Genomic DNA, 12600 nt, shown 5'->3' with positions numbered 1-12600 from the left:
AGAGATAAGGCTGAGGATTTCTTTTATTTATTTATTTTTAAGATTTTATTTATTTGAGAGAGAAAGAGGGAGAGCACAGAGGGAGAAGCAGACTCCCCACTCAGCAGAGAGCCTGCCATGGGGCTCAGTCCCAGCACCCGAGATCATGACCTGAGCCAAAGGCAGATGCTTAACCTACTGAGCCACCCAGGCGCCCCAAGGCTGAGGATTTCAATAAATTTTTTTCCTCATGCCCTGAATAGCTTCACTCATTTATTTATCAGCCTGGTGTCCACAGGCATATACATGTGTGACCTTGGTTAGATTCAGGGATGAGCGTGATGAGCTCAAAGCACATTGGGAATGGTTGGGTGAAAGCTGAGAATTAATGCTGGGGCATGGGTTGTTATTTGTTGTTTAGATAAAGTGTGTGTACAAATACAGGCACTCTGTCTGTCTATATACCTAGAGTTAATCCAGTCTCACCCAATTCATAAGCCCTCTTTAAAGCATCCCTGATAAAGCCGTTGAGTAATGTATAGGCTGTTTTAAGGCAAAATTTTTTCGCAGATCCTCTGAGATTATTTAAACGAGTTTGGTTATGTTACTTAAATATGCTCAGACATCCACTGTACATAAAGTCCTTTGATCATAGCTGTGTTACAACCATAACTAAAAGACATGCACAAAATGAATTCACTCAACCTTAAAAAATGCAGTAAATTCAAATTCACATCATTAATTTGTTATGACATATGCTATTTTGCTGAACTCAATTGAAAATCTCAGTACGGATATGGTGCTAACCCCTATAGTTCAGGCTTTCTTGAATTTAGCAAGGCTGATCAGGTATGCCCCATGGGGTAACTCAATTCAGCCACCACTTTTCTGTGTTCTAATTACTACAAAATTATGATGTCACTTTGCCCTTCCCCTGGTACAGGACATCATTTACGTGTTAATTCCTCCTGTGTTCTTTCTGTGCTACCAGTTGCAGGTAAAGTAATACTACTTTGGTCCACTGTGTTTATATTTTGTAATGTATTTTTAATTTTATTTTTGAAAGTAATCTCTACGTCCACCTGGGTCTTGAACTCACGACCCCGAGATCAAGAGTTGCATGCTCTTCTGACTGAGCCGGCCGGGCACCCCAGGGTCCAATGTATCTATAAACACAAAGGCAAATGAGAACACTGCATTTGCCGAGTTGTATTTGCTTATTTAAAAACTTTAAGGATTTGGGGCACCCGGGTGGCTCAGTCAGTTAAGCGGCTGCCTTTGGCTCAGGTCATGTGGGATCGAGCCCCGCATCAGGCTCCCTGCTCAGCGGGGAGCCTGCTTCTCCCTCTCCCACTCTCCCTACTTGTGTTCCCTCTCTCGCTGTCTCTCTCTGTCAAATAAATAAATAAAATCTTAAAAAAAAAAAAAATTTTAAGGATTATTTTCATAATGAAATTTACAAAACTGAACACTTCTCATAGAGAACTCTTAGATTCCCAGGCATATGTCCGTAAACGTCCAAGCGTCCAAAGATCCCAGATGGAGAAGAATCTGTCCAGCTCATTATATTTACTTATTTTTTATTAATTAATTAATTATGAGAGCCAGGGGAGAGGGAGAGAGAGAATCCTAAGCAGGCTCTGTGCCCAGTGTGGAGTCAGTCTCACAACCCTGAGATCATGACCTGAGTTGAAATCAAGAGTTAGATGCTTAAGCACTGAGCCACCCAGGCACCTCCAGCTAGTTCATTATTGGTCACTGGACGGCAGATATACTGACTTTCCATTATCAGCCCGTGACAGACATCGATAATCAATCTAGATATTCTTTCCTCTCTGAGCCTGTGCTGGGCTCCAAGGCGTTCTCTACATAATCAGAGCCAGTCCTTAGAGTTCAAGTTAAATCCTATTTGCCTGGTAGGTGGGATAGACTAGATTATGTGGAATTTTTCACTCTAGCTTCAGGGTTCAGCCTCATTAGGAAGCAGTGGGAATATTTTGAGAAGAGAATGCTAGCGGGGTTACTTAATGGTGTACCTGGGATGGTTAGAAGGGTGAAAAAGTAGAGACAGGTGTGCCTGGAAAGAGGCTGTTCCTTTGTTCATTCATTCATTTGTCAGTCCTGGAGTACCAACTGTGGTTAATGGGGTCTGTGGGGGGAGGGGGGAGGTGAAGTCATGGTGTCTTGCTTCAGAGGTCTTAGTAATTTGTTCATCCAATACTTACTGAGTCCCCAGTGTGTGCCAGAGGTTTAGGATGGACATTGGGGATTATAATAGTGAGCAGGCAAAACACGGTCTCCTTGTGGATTTTAGGATTTAATGGAGAAGATATTCTTTTGACAAGTTAAGGACACATTTTAATGAATATTACAAAAGGGGAAGCATGTAGCTCTGGAAATGAATGGTAGGGAGTCCTCACCTCTTCTAGTGGCCTAAAGGATTAGTGGGGGTAGGGAAGCCCTTTGAGGGTATGAGGTTCAGCAAAGGGACAAAGAGGGTGATTTGAGTTGAGGCAGTTCACAGGGATCAGATTGTAGAGACAGGAGATTTGGGACTTGATCCTAAGGACAATGGAGAGTCATGAAGGGGTTGAAGTAGGGGTGATTTGCATTTTAAAAGGATGCCTGTAGCTCCAGAGGTGGATAGAACTGAGGGGAAGGTGGCAGAAAAGCCTGAGGGGGAGGGAGGTCGAGATAGTGGTTCAGGAGATGTGATGATCGCCTTGACACTGGGGTGGTAGCAGATCAATACGTAGGAGCTAGAAATGACCAAACTTGGTGAATGCGTGTTGCCTGGCTTTCAGACTTGAGCCATTCAAGGTTTCCTCCATTAAGAGGGGGAGCGCTGGTGGGAGCAGCGGGCGGGGGGCGGGGAGCAGATGCCTCAGTGTCAGGAGACTGCGGGGCACTGAGGTAGAGATGGTCCAGCAGGCCATTGTTCATATGGCCCTGAAGCCATATAAGGATCTCCAAATAAGGAGGCAAGTCTAGACTAGTGATAGAAATGTGGGAACCTTTGGTGTATAGTTGTGCTGCCTAAGAAGAATTCCTAGAACACATCTTGCAAATTGGTGACCTGAATTCTAATTTGGTCCTTGTGGGGGTGTAGGGTGCGTGTGTACCTGGATGCTTTTTTTTTTTTTTTTTAAATTAGGACCAACAGTGAATATTGGGATTTTATACTAAAGTTTGGATTCTGGCTTCTTTTGAAAAATGAAATCATCTAACAACACTCACTACATTTCTGCATGACAGCAGTTGCCGGGAGCTCCCATAGTGGCTTCCCCCATTGGAAAGTGCATATATGTGTTCAGTTTGCCACAGTCCCGACCACTGCTCCCTGTGGTGTTCCTCACAATGACTCCAGCTACTTCACTTCTCTTCTGCACTTGGCACCTGCAGACCTTTGAGTTTTTGAGCCCTGCTATAGAGTGAAATGTGGAGAGACCAAGAGAAGCCCAGGGAGCCCCACCATGTAAAGGGGAGGTGGAGGAAGGGAGCCAGCAAAAAAGACCAAAGAGCAACCAGAGAGGGAAAGGAGAGCATGTCAAGCAGCCGAGCCCAGTGCTGTTGACTCAGTCTGACATGATAAGGACGTGTCCTTTGGTTTAGTCAAGTGGAGGCCATTGGTATTCTGGGTGAGAGCCCCTGTGTTCACAGTGAGGTGGTTGGAAGGGAGGTTGTGAGGTATCCAGGACCAAATGGAAGGAAAGAGAGACTGGATCGGGAGCTTGTTCCAGAAGTTCAACTTTGAAGGACAACTTGTAGTTTTCAGAAACCACGGGGTAAACACGGCACATCAGCCTGGAGTATTAATTTAGCTTGAATATTTGGGGAGAATCATTTTTATATTAAAACAAACAGATATTAGATGTGTTCTGTAGCAGTGAGGAGAGGAGAGAGGAGAAAAGAGGGGCGCCTGGGTGGCTCAGTCGGTTGAGCGTCTGCCTTTGGCTCAGGTCATGATCTCGGGGTCCTGGGATCGAGCCCCGCATCGGGCTCCCTGCTCCGCGGGAAGCGTGCTTTTCCCTCTCCCACTCCCCCTGCTTGTGTTCCCTCTCTCTCTGTGTCTCTCTCTATCAAATAAATAAATAAAATATTAAAAAAAAAAAAAAGCTGACACACAGGGGCTCCTGGTGGCTCAGTCGTTAAGCGTCTGCCTTCGGCTCAGGTCATGATCTCGGGGTCCTGGGATCGAGTCCCACGTTGGGCTCCTTGTTCAGCTGGGAGCCTGTTTCTCCCTCTGCCCCTCCCCCTGCTTGTGTGCTCTCTCTCTCTCTCTGACAAATAAAGTCTTGAGAGAGAGAGAGAGGAGAAAAGACTAGACATACTGGATTTGGGCTAAATAGTGAGTGCAGTCTCTTTGCCAGGTCCTGTGCTGACTCCTTTACATTCATTATCTCCTGTGGTTTTTCGCAATGACCCTAGGGAATGTGTATCTAGGTTATTCTTCATTTTGCAGATGAGCAAACTGAGGCTTGAGAGGTGCAGTTGCATGGCTGATTAGCGGCAGAGCTGGGGTTTGAATGTGGCTGTCCCCTTGAATGTCTCTGTGCCCCACTGCCTTAATCGCCCCCCCGCCCCCCAAGGATATCTGCTTATACCAGCAGCATCTGTTGAAAACACTTTCCTCATTGAATTGCTATGGTACTTTTGTCAAAAATCCACTGGCCAGATACTGTGTGGGTCTGTTTTTGGACTCTCTCTTCTGTTTTATTGATCCCTACATCTCTCTGACAGTAGCACATGCTTGAATTATTGTAGCTTTATAGTAAGTCTGGAAACAAGGTAACAGCCTTCCAACTTTGCTCTTTTTAGTTTTTTATTTTACTTATTTATTTATTTTTAAAGATTTTATTTATTTGACAGAGACACAGAGAGGGAACACAAGCAGGGGGAGTGGGAGAGGGACAAGCAGGCTCCCCGCTGAGCATGGAGCCCGATGCGGGGCTTGATCCCAAGACCCTGGGATCATGACCTGAGCCGAAGGCAGACACTTAACAACTGAGCCACCCAGGCGCCCCAACTTTGCTCCTTTTAAAAATTGCTTTGACTATTGTAGGTTAGTCTTTTGCAGATCTGTAAATTTTAGGATTATCTTGTCAGTTTCTGTGAAAAGGTCTGCTGAGATTTTTGTTTGGGATTGGCTGCTGTGAGACTTTTTAAAAAGGGAATTAGTGAGGCGTGGCTCTCATTTCATATAGACATTGAAGGACGTTCCCCTAAAGTGTGTGGCTGCAAGCTGGAGGTTGCTAACTTAAGTTTCAAGGTGAGGCATGTAGGGAAAAGGAGTGGAGGAGCCAGGAATGAGTAAGTAGTAGCTGATCTCAGGCCATGGTGGAGGAATAGTAGGGCGCAGTGAGGTCTTGGACAAATGATGCCTCAAGCCCTGTGCAGGGGGACAGCTGCTTCTCAGTTCCACGCATTGTTGCCTTATCTTTCTGTCAAGAGAAGTTGGAGATCCAGGTTTTTATACAGTCTTCCAATTCAAAATGGAAGTGTAAAGCATTGAGTGGGTCAGTATCATGTGGGTCAAACAGAATTCTCTAAACGTGGCCCCTGACCTGCCAACCTGTGACCTCCGCCTTTGGCTACTCATTCTTCGGTGCCCATTTTCATCCTCAGGAAGCATGACGGCGTTGAAGACAGTCTCTAAAGTTCTTTCTAGTTCATCGATTCTAGATTTCAAAAGAGGAATATATCCTGGTTACTCAGGGGTTTAGGAGGTAGCTGAGAATATCAACAATGATGATGATACTTTGAGAAGTTGTGCAGAGCTTTCCATTTTACACCCCACTGTCATATCTGTTCTCTCTTTTAATCCTTACGTTGTCTTTGTGAAGTAGATGGCAGAATAATTTCCCCAACCGCGTGGGAGCTTCAAGGCACACAGTCAGGTCTTCCAGTTCCGAATGCAGTCCTCTTTCTCCCATAACTCAGCAGTCTCTGAAGACTCTAGAACAGGCACTTTGGGAGGGAGAGCAGGTATGGGAGGTTGTGGGAGGGCCTTAGGCTCAGGTGAAGGCAGGTGTCTAGCTAGATTTAGAAACTTAGCTTGGTTGAAGTGTCAAGGCTTTTGGGAACAAGTTCAAGCCTTTGTGGGAATGCTCTGAAGGCAGGAACCTTGGCATGTATTCATCTTAGCAAGGCAGTGCTTGGCACAGTACCTAACACACACAGTTAAAAGTTTTTGTATAAGTGAATAAATGGATGGATTGATGGAAGAAGGAATCAAAGGCTTGAGATCAAGGGGGCCAAGAATTTTGTCTAGAGAATTTCAAGGACGGAGAGTCAAATGCTTCTGGTAAGTGCTTTGAAAATGTTAAGATCAAAAGCTGACACTTTATTGTTATAATTCAGCTGATAGATGGAAAAGGCTAACTATGTCCTCCTCATATTTGACTCTTGGATCTGGGTTCTGATGAATAGATTATAGCTGCCTCCCAGTGCAGTGTGTTTGGGAAATCAAATACTGCGGGTACAAGGAAGTTAAGGCTGCCAAGGGGTTTTGTATGCCTTTAAAACTTCCAGCCAGATGTAGGCTCTTATCTTTTGGAGATGCATATTGAAATATGGAATGAGACAATGTCTGGATTTCTTTCAGTGGGGTGCCATGGGTAGTCAGGGGGTAAAGATGAGTCAAGACTGGACATAAGATCATCGTGGAAGCTGGAAGCTATTAGATGGGGTTTCATTGTATTCATCTTTATTTTGTATATATTTGAAATTTTTCATAATAAATATAAAGACTGAACAAAACCAGAGAGCTTCATAGGCCCAGCAATGCTTTTGATCAACCAAACTTCATTTTTCTCTGAGCTTGTAAATAGTATGATCTTTGAGAGAGAAGTGGGGGTGGGCGTGCCTGGGTGGCTCAGTCGGTTAAGCCTCTGCCTTTGGCTCAGGTCATGATCCTGGGGTCCTGGGATCGAGCCCCATGTTGGGGGGGGGTCCCTGCTCAGTGGGGGGTCTGCTTCTCCCTCTCCCTCTGCCCCTCCTCCCTCCCTGCTTGTGTTCCCTCTCTCAAATAAATAAATAAATCCTAAAAAAGCGAGAGAGAGAAATGGAGCAAAGAAAAGGACCATGGCAGATATAAGAATGTGTGTGTGTGTGTGTGTGTGTGTGTGTGTGTGTGTGTGTGTGTGTGTGTGTGTGTGTGTGTGTGTGTGTGTGTGTGTGTGTGTGTGTGTGTTTAAGAGAGGGAAGGGGTGGGGAGAGGGAGAGGGAGAATCTTAAGCAGGCTCCATGCCCAGTGTGGAGATGATCTGATCTGACAACCCTGAGATTAGAACCTGAGCCAAAACCAGGAGTCAAATACTTAACCACCTGAGGCACCCAGGCACCCAAGAATGTGGGTTTTGAGGTAGCCATAGCTTGGCCTCCTCTAGCTGTGTGACCTTGGGCAAATATTGAGCTTCCTTAAGTCTGGGTCTCTAGGTCTGTAAAAGCAGGATGATATGGTCTCCCTTGATGGTTGTGGAGAGGGTTAGCGATGAATTGGGCAAAGCGCCTGAGGACAGTATCTGGCTCATCTTAGGGGCTTCTATCTGGTAGCTTTTTATTACTATTAGACAAAAGATCAAATGATGAAAGCCTTCAGGGTTCCCATTGCCTCTTTCTTCCCCACGTGAATTATAAGTGCCAAGGGTTATATAACCACAGAGGTAATTTATTGTTTGAGAAACAGAACTCTTAAAGACCAAATTGGACCACTTTGGGGTTTATAAGAACTGTAACCAGTTTATTGCCTTTTGAAAAACGAAGCAAGGAAGAACTTCCAGAAGAAAGGCATATGAAAGCAGTGGAATGCCATTTGATACCTATTGAGTTGGCCTCCTCCTTTGCCCCAATTAAGGATGATATTCAGTGTTAGTGAGCTTTCTTGTGAAACTGTTTTCTCATACATACTTCGTATGTATACCCGCTGGGACTGCATTTTGACGTTATGTATTGAGAGCCGTCGAAAGGCCCGCGCACAGAGACTCAGGAATCACTCTTTGGAATGTGTTCTTAGGAAATACAGCCATTAAAGATGATTAATATCCTAGGAAAGAGTTAAGATGTAAGCACGCAGGATCATACCTGAGTTATGACTACTGCCATGCGGGTATTACACATACACACACACGTGAGCGGAGACTGGACAGGAGAAGGGAGAACAGTTAATGTGTTAGAGACCTAGAGAATGGCTTTATTTTCCTTTAAGAGACTCTTTTATTGCTGTTAGAGGTTGTGCCCGCCTACACACACACAAAGACCTTGCAAAGACCTCACTATCATGGCGCATGGGACATTTGGAACATGGGTAGATTCTTTCCAAAAATAGACTAGTCAAAAATCAGAAGGCACTGGAAACCTGAAGGTTTTAGGTAGAAAAGAAACTGAAACCAAGACTTTCACTCTTGAACCTTTCTGCTACAAAATACCCGCACTTCAATGCTTCCCTCAGATCTTTGCTGTCATCTCTCAACCATCTTGAAATCTCTTTGTTTCCAGGTCCAATTTCAGAAGCTTCAGCAACTGCGCCTCACGCAGTATCATGGCGGGTCCTTACCGAACGTGAGCCAGCTGCGGAGCAGCGCAGCAGAGTTCCAGGTACCTCCAGATACTTCCTTCCTCCAGTCTGAATCGAGTATAAAAAGATAGGCGGCGATTGTCCTTAGAAAGATTGGATCTTGAGGGATAAACTGGGCCTAGATACAGTTCAGTGTTCTTCTGGGAAGCCCGTCATTCTTTTTCCTAGTTTCTATAGCCTGACATAGTATTATCTCATGGGCTGGCTAAGGCAGCACTGTCCAAGAGAAATATACTGTGAGTCACATATGTAATCCAGACTTCTCTAGCAGCCACATCAAAGACAAAGAAACAGGTGCGATTAATTTTAATATTATTTAAATAAATTATTATTTAACCCTGTAGATCCAAAATATTATCATTTCAATGTATAATAAGTATAACAAACACAAATGAGATATTTCACATTCTTTTTAAAATTTGTACTAAGTCTGAAATCTGGTGCATATTGTACACGTACGCACGTCTCCCTTGAGACTAGCCAATTTTCCTGCCTTCATGTGGTTGGTTTCTACCATATTGGACAGTGCAGATCTAAGGGCCAGATAGGGTCTCTTGCATTTACATTAGTGCAGTGTCACACGGTGCCTTAATCATTCATAGCATTGAAGAACTTTGTTCAAAATAACGTGGAATCGATATTTCAGACAATGGTATAGGATACTGTTGTTAAGATCCGAAGTAGACATCCGAGTCTGAAAAATTAGGAGCCTGTCATAGTTCTAATTAAACAATTTAAGATTTGGTGTCGAAGTTGGGAACTTCAAGACAAGATGTAAGTTGATTTATTTGGATGCCTGTCCATTTTAAAAGCACTATCTTCTTTCTTTGCTGTGAAAGCTGGGTGTATTTGTTTGATGATGGTCCTATAAGGCAAAAGTATTATTTAAAATAGAGACTTCCGTTTGAGAGTGCTAACAGGGGCTCTTAAATATAACGGTTATTAGAAAAAGCACAATGTGAACACACTTGTACCCTGTCATACTGGGTCTTAATTTCCTACATTGGTGTTGGAATCTCACTATCCTGCCGCCTATATCGGAGGCCTACCTCGGTAGACCAGATGATCTTCTGCATTGGCCTCTTGGATCATTCAGTATCCAGATAAAGCAGGTCTCTGCTTTATGCTGGATTACATGCTTCTGAAATCAGAGCACTGCCAAGGTGTGCTGTGTTTGAGATCCTGATTTTGTGGTACTTGGTAGTCAACTTTAGAGGAATATAGATAGAACTTACTATCCTGCCCCTGTCCTGTTGCAGCGGGAGGTGGGATGAACTAACAGCTCTTGGCCTTCCTGGGATTCTTTCTTTGAATATGTTGGGTTTTTTAAAATTTTTTTTAAAGATTTTATTTATTTACTTGACAGAGACATAGAGAGAGAGAGAGAGAGAGAGCATAGATAGGTAGAGCAGCTGGCAGAGGGAGAGGGAGAAGCAGGCTTCCCGCAGAGCAGGGAGCCCGACGTGGGGCTCGATCCCAAGATCCCGGGATCATGACCCAAGCTGAAAGCAGACACTTAACCGACTGAGCCACCCAGGCGCCCCTCCCCCTTGTCTTTTAAAGCCACCACTCATTGGATCAAGGGCCCACTCTAATCCACTACGACCTCATCTTAAGTTAATTACCTCTGTCAAGATTTTGTTTCTAAATAAGATCACATTCACAGGTACTGGGGGCTAGGATTCGAGCATATCTTTTCAGGGGAACATGATTCAACTCACTGCATTGCATTTATCTGTAGCTCATTCTTTTTTATTGCTGAGTAATATTCCATTGTATGGGGGTACTGTAATTTCTCTATCCATTCATCAGTTGATGGACATTTGGATCATTTCCAGGCTTTGGCAATTGTGAATAAAGATACTCCCATATAGTTTTTTTTTTTTTTAAGATTTTATTTATTTATTTGAGAGAGAGACACAGCGAGAGAGGGAACACGAGCAGGGGGGTGGGAGAGGGAGAAGCAGGCTTCCCGCGGAGCAGGGAGTCTGATGTGGGGCTCGATCCCAGAACCCTGAGATCATGACCTGAGCCGAAGGCAGACGCTTAATTGACTGAGCCTCCCAGGCGCGCACATACAGTTTTTATGTAAATACTTAATAGAGAAATGGCTGGATTATACAGCACGCGTGTATCTTTAACTTTATAAGAAACTGCCAGGCTGTTTTACAATGTGTCTGTACTGTTTCACTTTCCCATCAGCAGTATAGAGAGTTGCAGTGATTCTACACTCCTCTCCAGTATTTCAGGGTGGTTTTTTTTTTTTTTTTTTTTTTAATTTTGGCAAAAAACACAACATAATATTTACCATCTTAACCATTTTTAAGTGTATGGTTCAGTGCTGTTAAGTATGTTCACATTGTTGTGCAACTTTTTCATCTTACAAAATTGAAACTCTGTACCCATTAGACAACAGCTGATTCCCTCTTCCTTCCTCCTTGGCCCCAGGACCACAATTGTACTTTCTGGCTCTATGAATTTGACTGCTCTAGGCACTTCGTGCAAGTGGAATCCTACAGTATCGTCTTCTTGTGACTGGCTCATTTCACTTAGCATGGTGTCCTCAAGGCTCACCCATATTATGGAGTGTGGCAAGATTTCCTTTTTATTTAAGGCAGAGAGTATTCCATTGTATATAGAGACCACATTTTGTTTGTCCTTTCGCCCATTGTGGACACCTGGTCACTTCCACCTCCTGGCTATTGTGAATGATGCTGCTACGAACGTGGGTGTGAAGATATCTCCTAGAGATCCAGCTCTCCGTTCTTTTGGGGTGTATGCTCAGAAGTGGCATCGCTGCGTCATACGGTAATTCTATTTTAAGTATTTCAAGTAACGGCCGTACTGTTTTCCGTGGCGTCTGCACCGATTTCTGCCTCCCACCAGCAGGGCACGAGGGCGCCAGTGTGTCCACAACCTCACCAGCACCTGTCACTGTCTGTGTGTCTCTGTTGGTTTGATAGTAGTCGTCCTGACGGGTGTGAGGCGGTGGTATCTCAGTTTAAAAGATTTTTGTTATTCTAGTGCATGTGTAGTGCTATCTTACTATGTTTTAATTGGCATTTTCCTAATGACTAATGATGTTGAATATCTTCTTGTGTGATTATTTGCCACCCTGATCTCTTCTTTGTTGAGATGTCTGTTCAGAATTTTTGTCCAGTTTTTAAATGAGTTGCTCATTTGCCTGTTATGTGTGAGAGTTCTTCGTATTTTTTTGGATGCCATTTCTTTTTTTTTTTTTTTTCTTCTTTTTTCTTAGAGAGTGAGCATGCATGTGCGTGAGCAGCGCTGTGGATGTGGGGGAGGGGCAGAGGGAGAGGGAGAGAGAATCTTCTGCAGGCTCCAGCACGGAGCCCGAGGCAGGGCTAGATCTCCTGACCCTGAGATCACGAAATCTGAGCTAAAATCAAGAGTCGGGCGCCCAATGGACTGAGCCACCCAGGTGCCCCAGATGCCATTTCTTTATCAGATATGTATTTTGCAAGATATTTTCTCCCTGTCTGTGGCTTATCTTCTCATTTTCTCAACAAAGTCTTGAAGAGCAGATGTTTTTACTTTCAGTGAAGTTCATAAATTTTGTTGTTTTATGATTTGTGCCTTTCATGTCTTATCTAAGACTTATTTGCTTAAGTCAAGGTCACAAAGATGTTTTTCCTGTGTGTTCTTTGGGAAGTTTTATAGTTTTAGGTTGTACACTTAGAAAATTTCAAGTTAAGTTTTTTTTTATGTAGTGCAAAGTATGGATTGAGGACCACTCTCTTTGCATATGGAGGTTGAATTGTGCCAGCACCATATGTGAGGAGACTTTTCCTGCTTATTGAATTGCCTTCTCACATTTGTTCAAAGTCATTTGACCATGTATGTGTGGGTCTGTTTCTGGACTCCATCTTCTGTTCCACTGATCTCCATGTCTCTCATTTTGCTAATACCCCACTTTTTATCTATCTGCCTATTTATTTTTAAAGATTTTATTTTTGAGCAATCTCTACACCCAACGTGGGGCTTGAACCCGCAGCCCCGAGATCAAGAGTTGCATGCTCTTCTGA

At 43.8% G+C, this 12600-nt stretch overlaps 1 protein-coding gene across 3 annotated transcripts in view; it reads left to right on the top strand.

Moving 5' to 3' along the window:
- The window catches only part of CRTC3 (CREB regulated transcription coactivator 3), a 96226-nt gene that overhangs the window by 1901 nt on the left and 81725 nt on the right, over positions 1 to 12600 (top strand). For 2 of the 3 annotated variants that reach the window (XM_027569685.2, XM_027569684.2), the window contains exon 2: positions 8476 to 8574. In XM_027569685.2, the coding sequence (XP_027425486.1) occupies positions 8476 to 8574 (99 nt within the window). Of the gene's footprint in view, positions 1 to 5014; positions 6284 to 8475; positions 8575 to 12600 lie in introns of those variants that run through there. The other variant, XM_027569686.2, reaches the window with a different exon arrangement.

The sequence above is a fragment of the Zalophus californianus genome, chromosome 6, assembly GCF_009762305.2.
Source record: "Zalophus californianus isolate mZalCal1 chromosome 6, mZalCal1.pri.v2, whole genome shotgun sequence".
In the NCBI taxonomy this organism is placed as follows: domain Eukaryota; kingdom Metazoa; phylum Chordata; class Mammalia; order Carnivora; family Otariidae; genus Zalophus; species Zalophus californianus.
The sequence above is the reverse complement of the archived record's forward strand: the minus strand, read 5'-3'. Positions and strand labels throughout refer to the sequence as shown.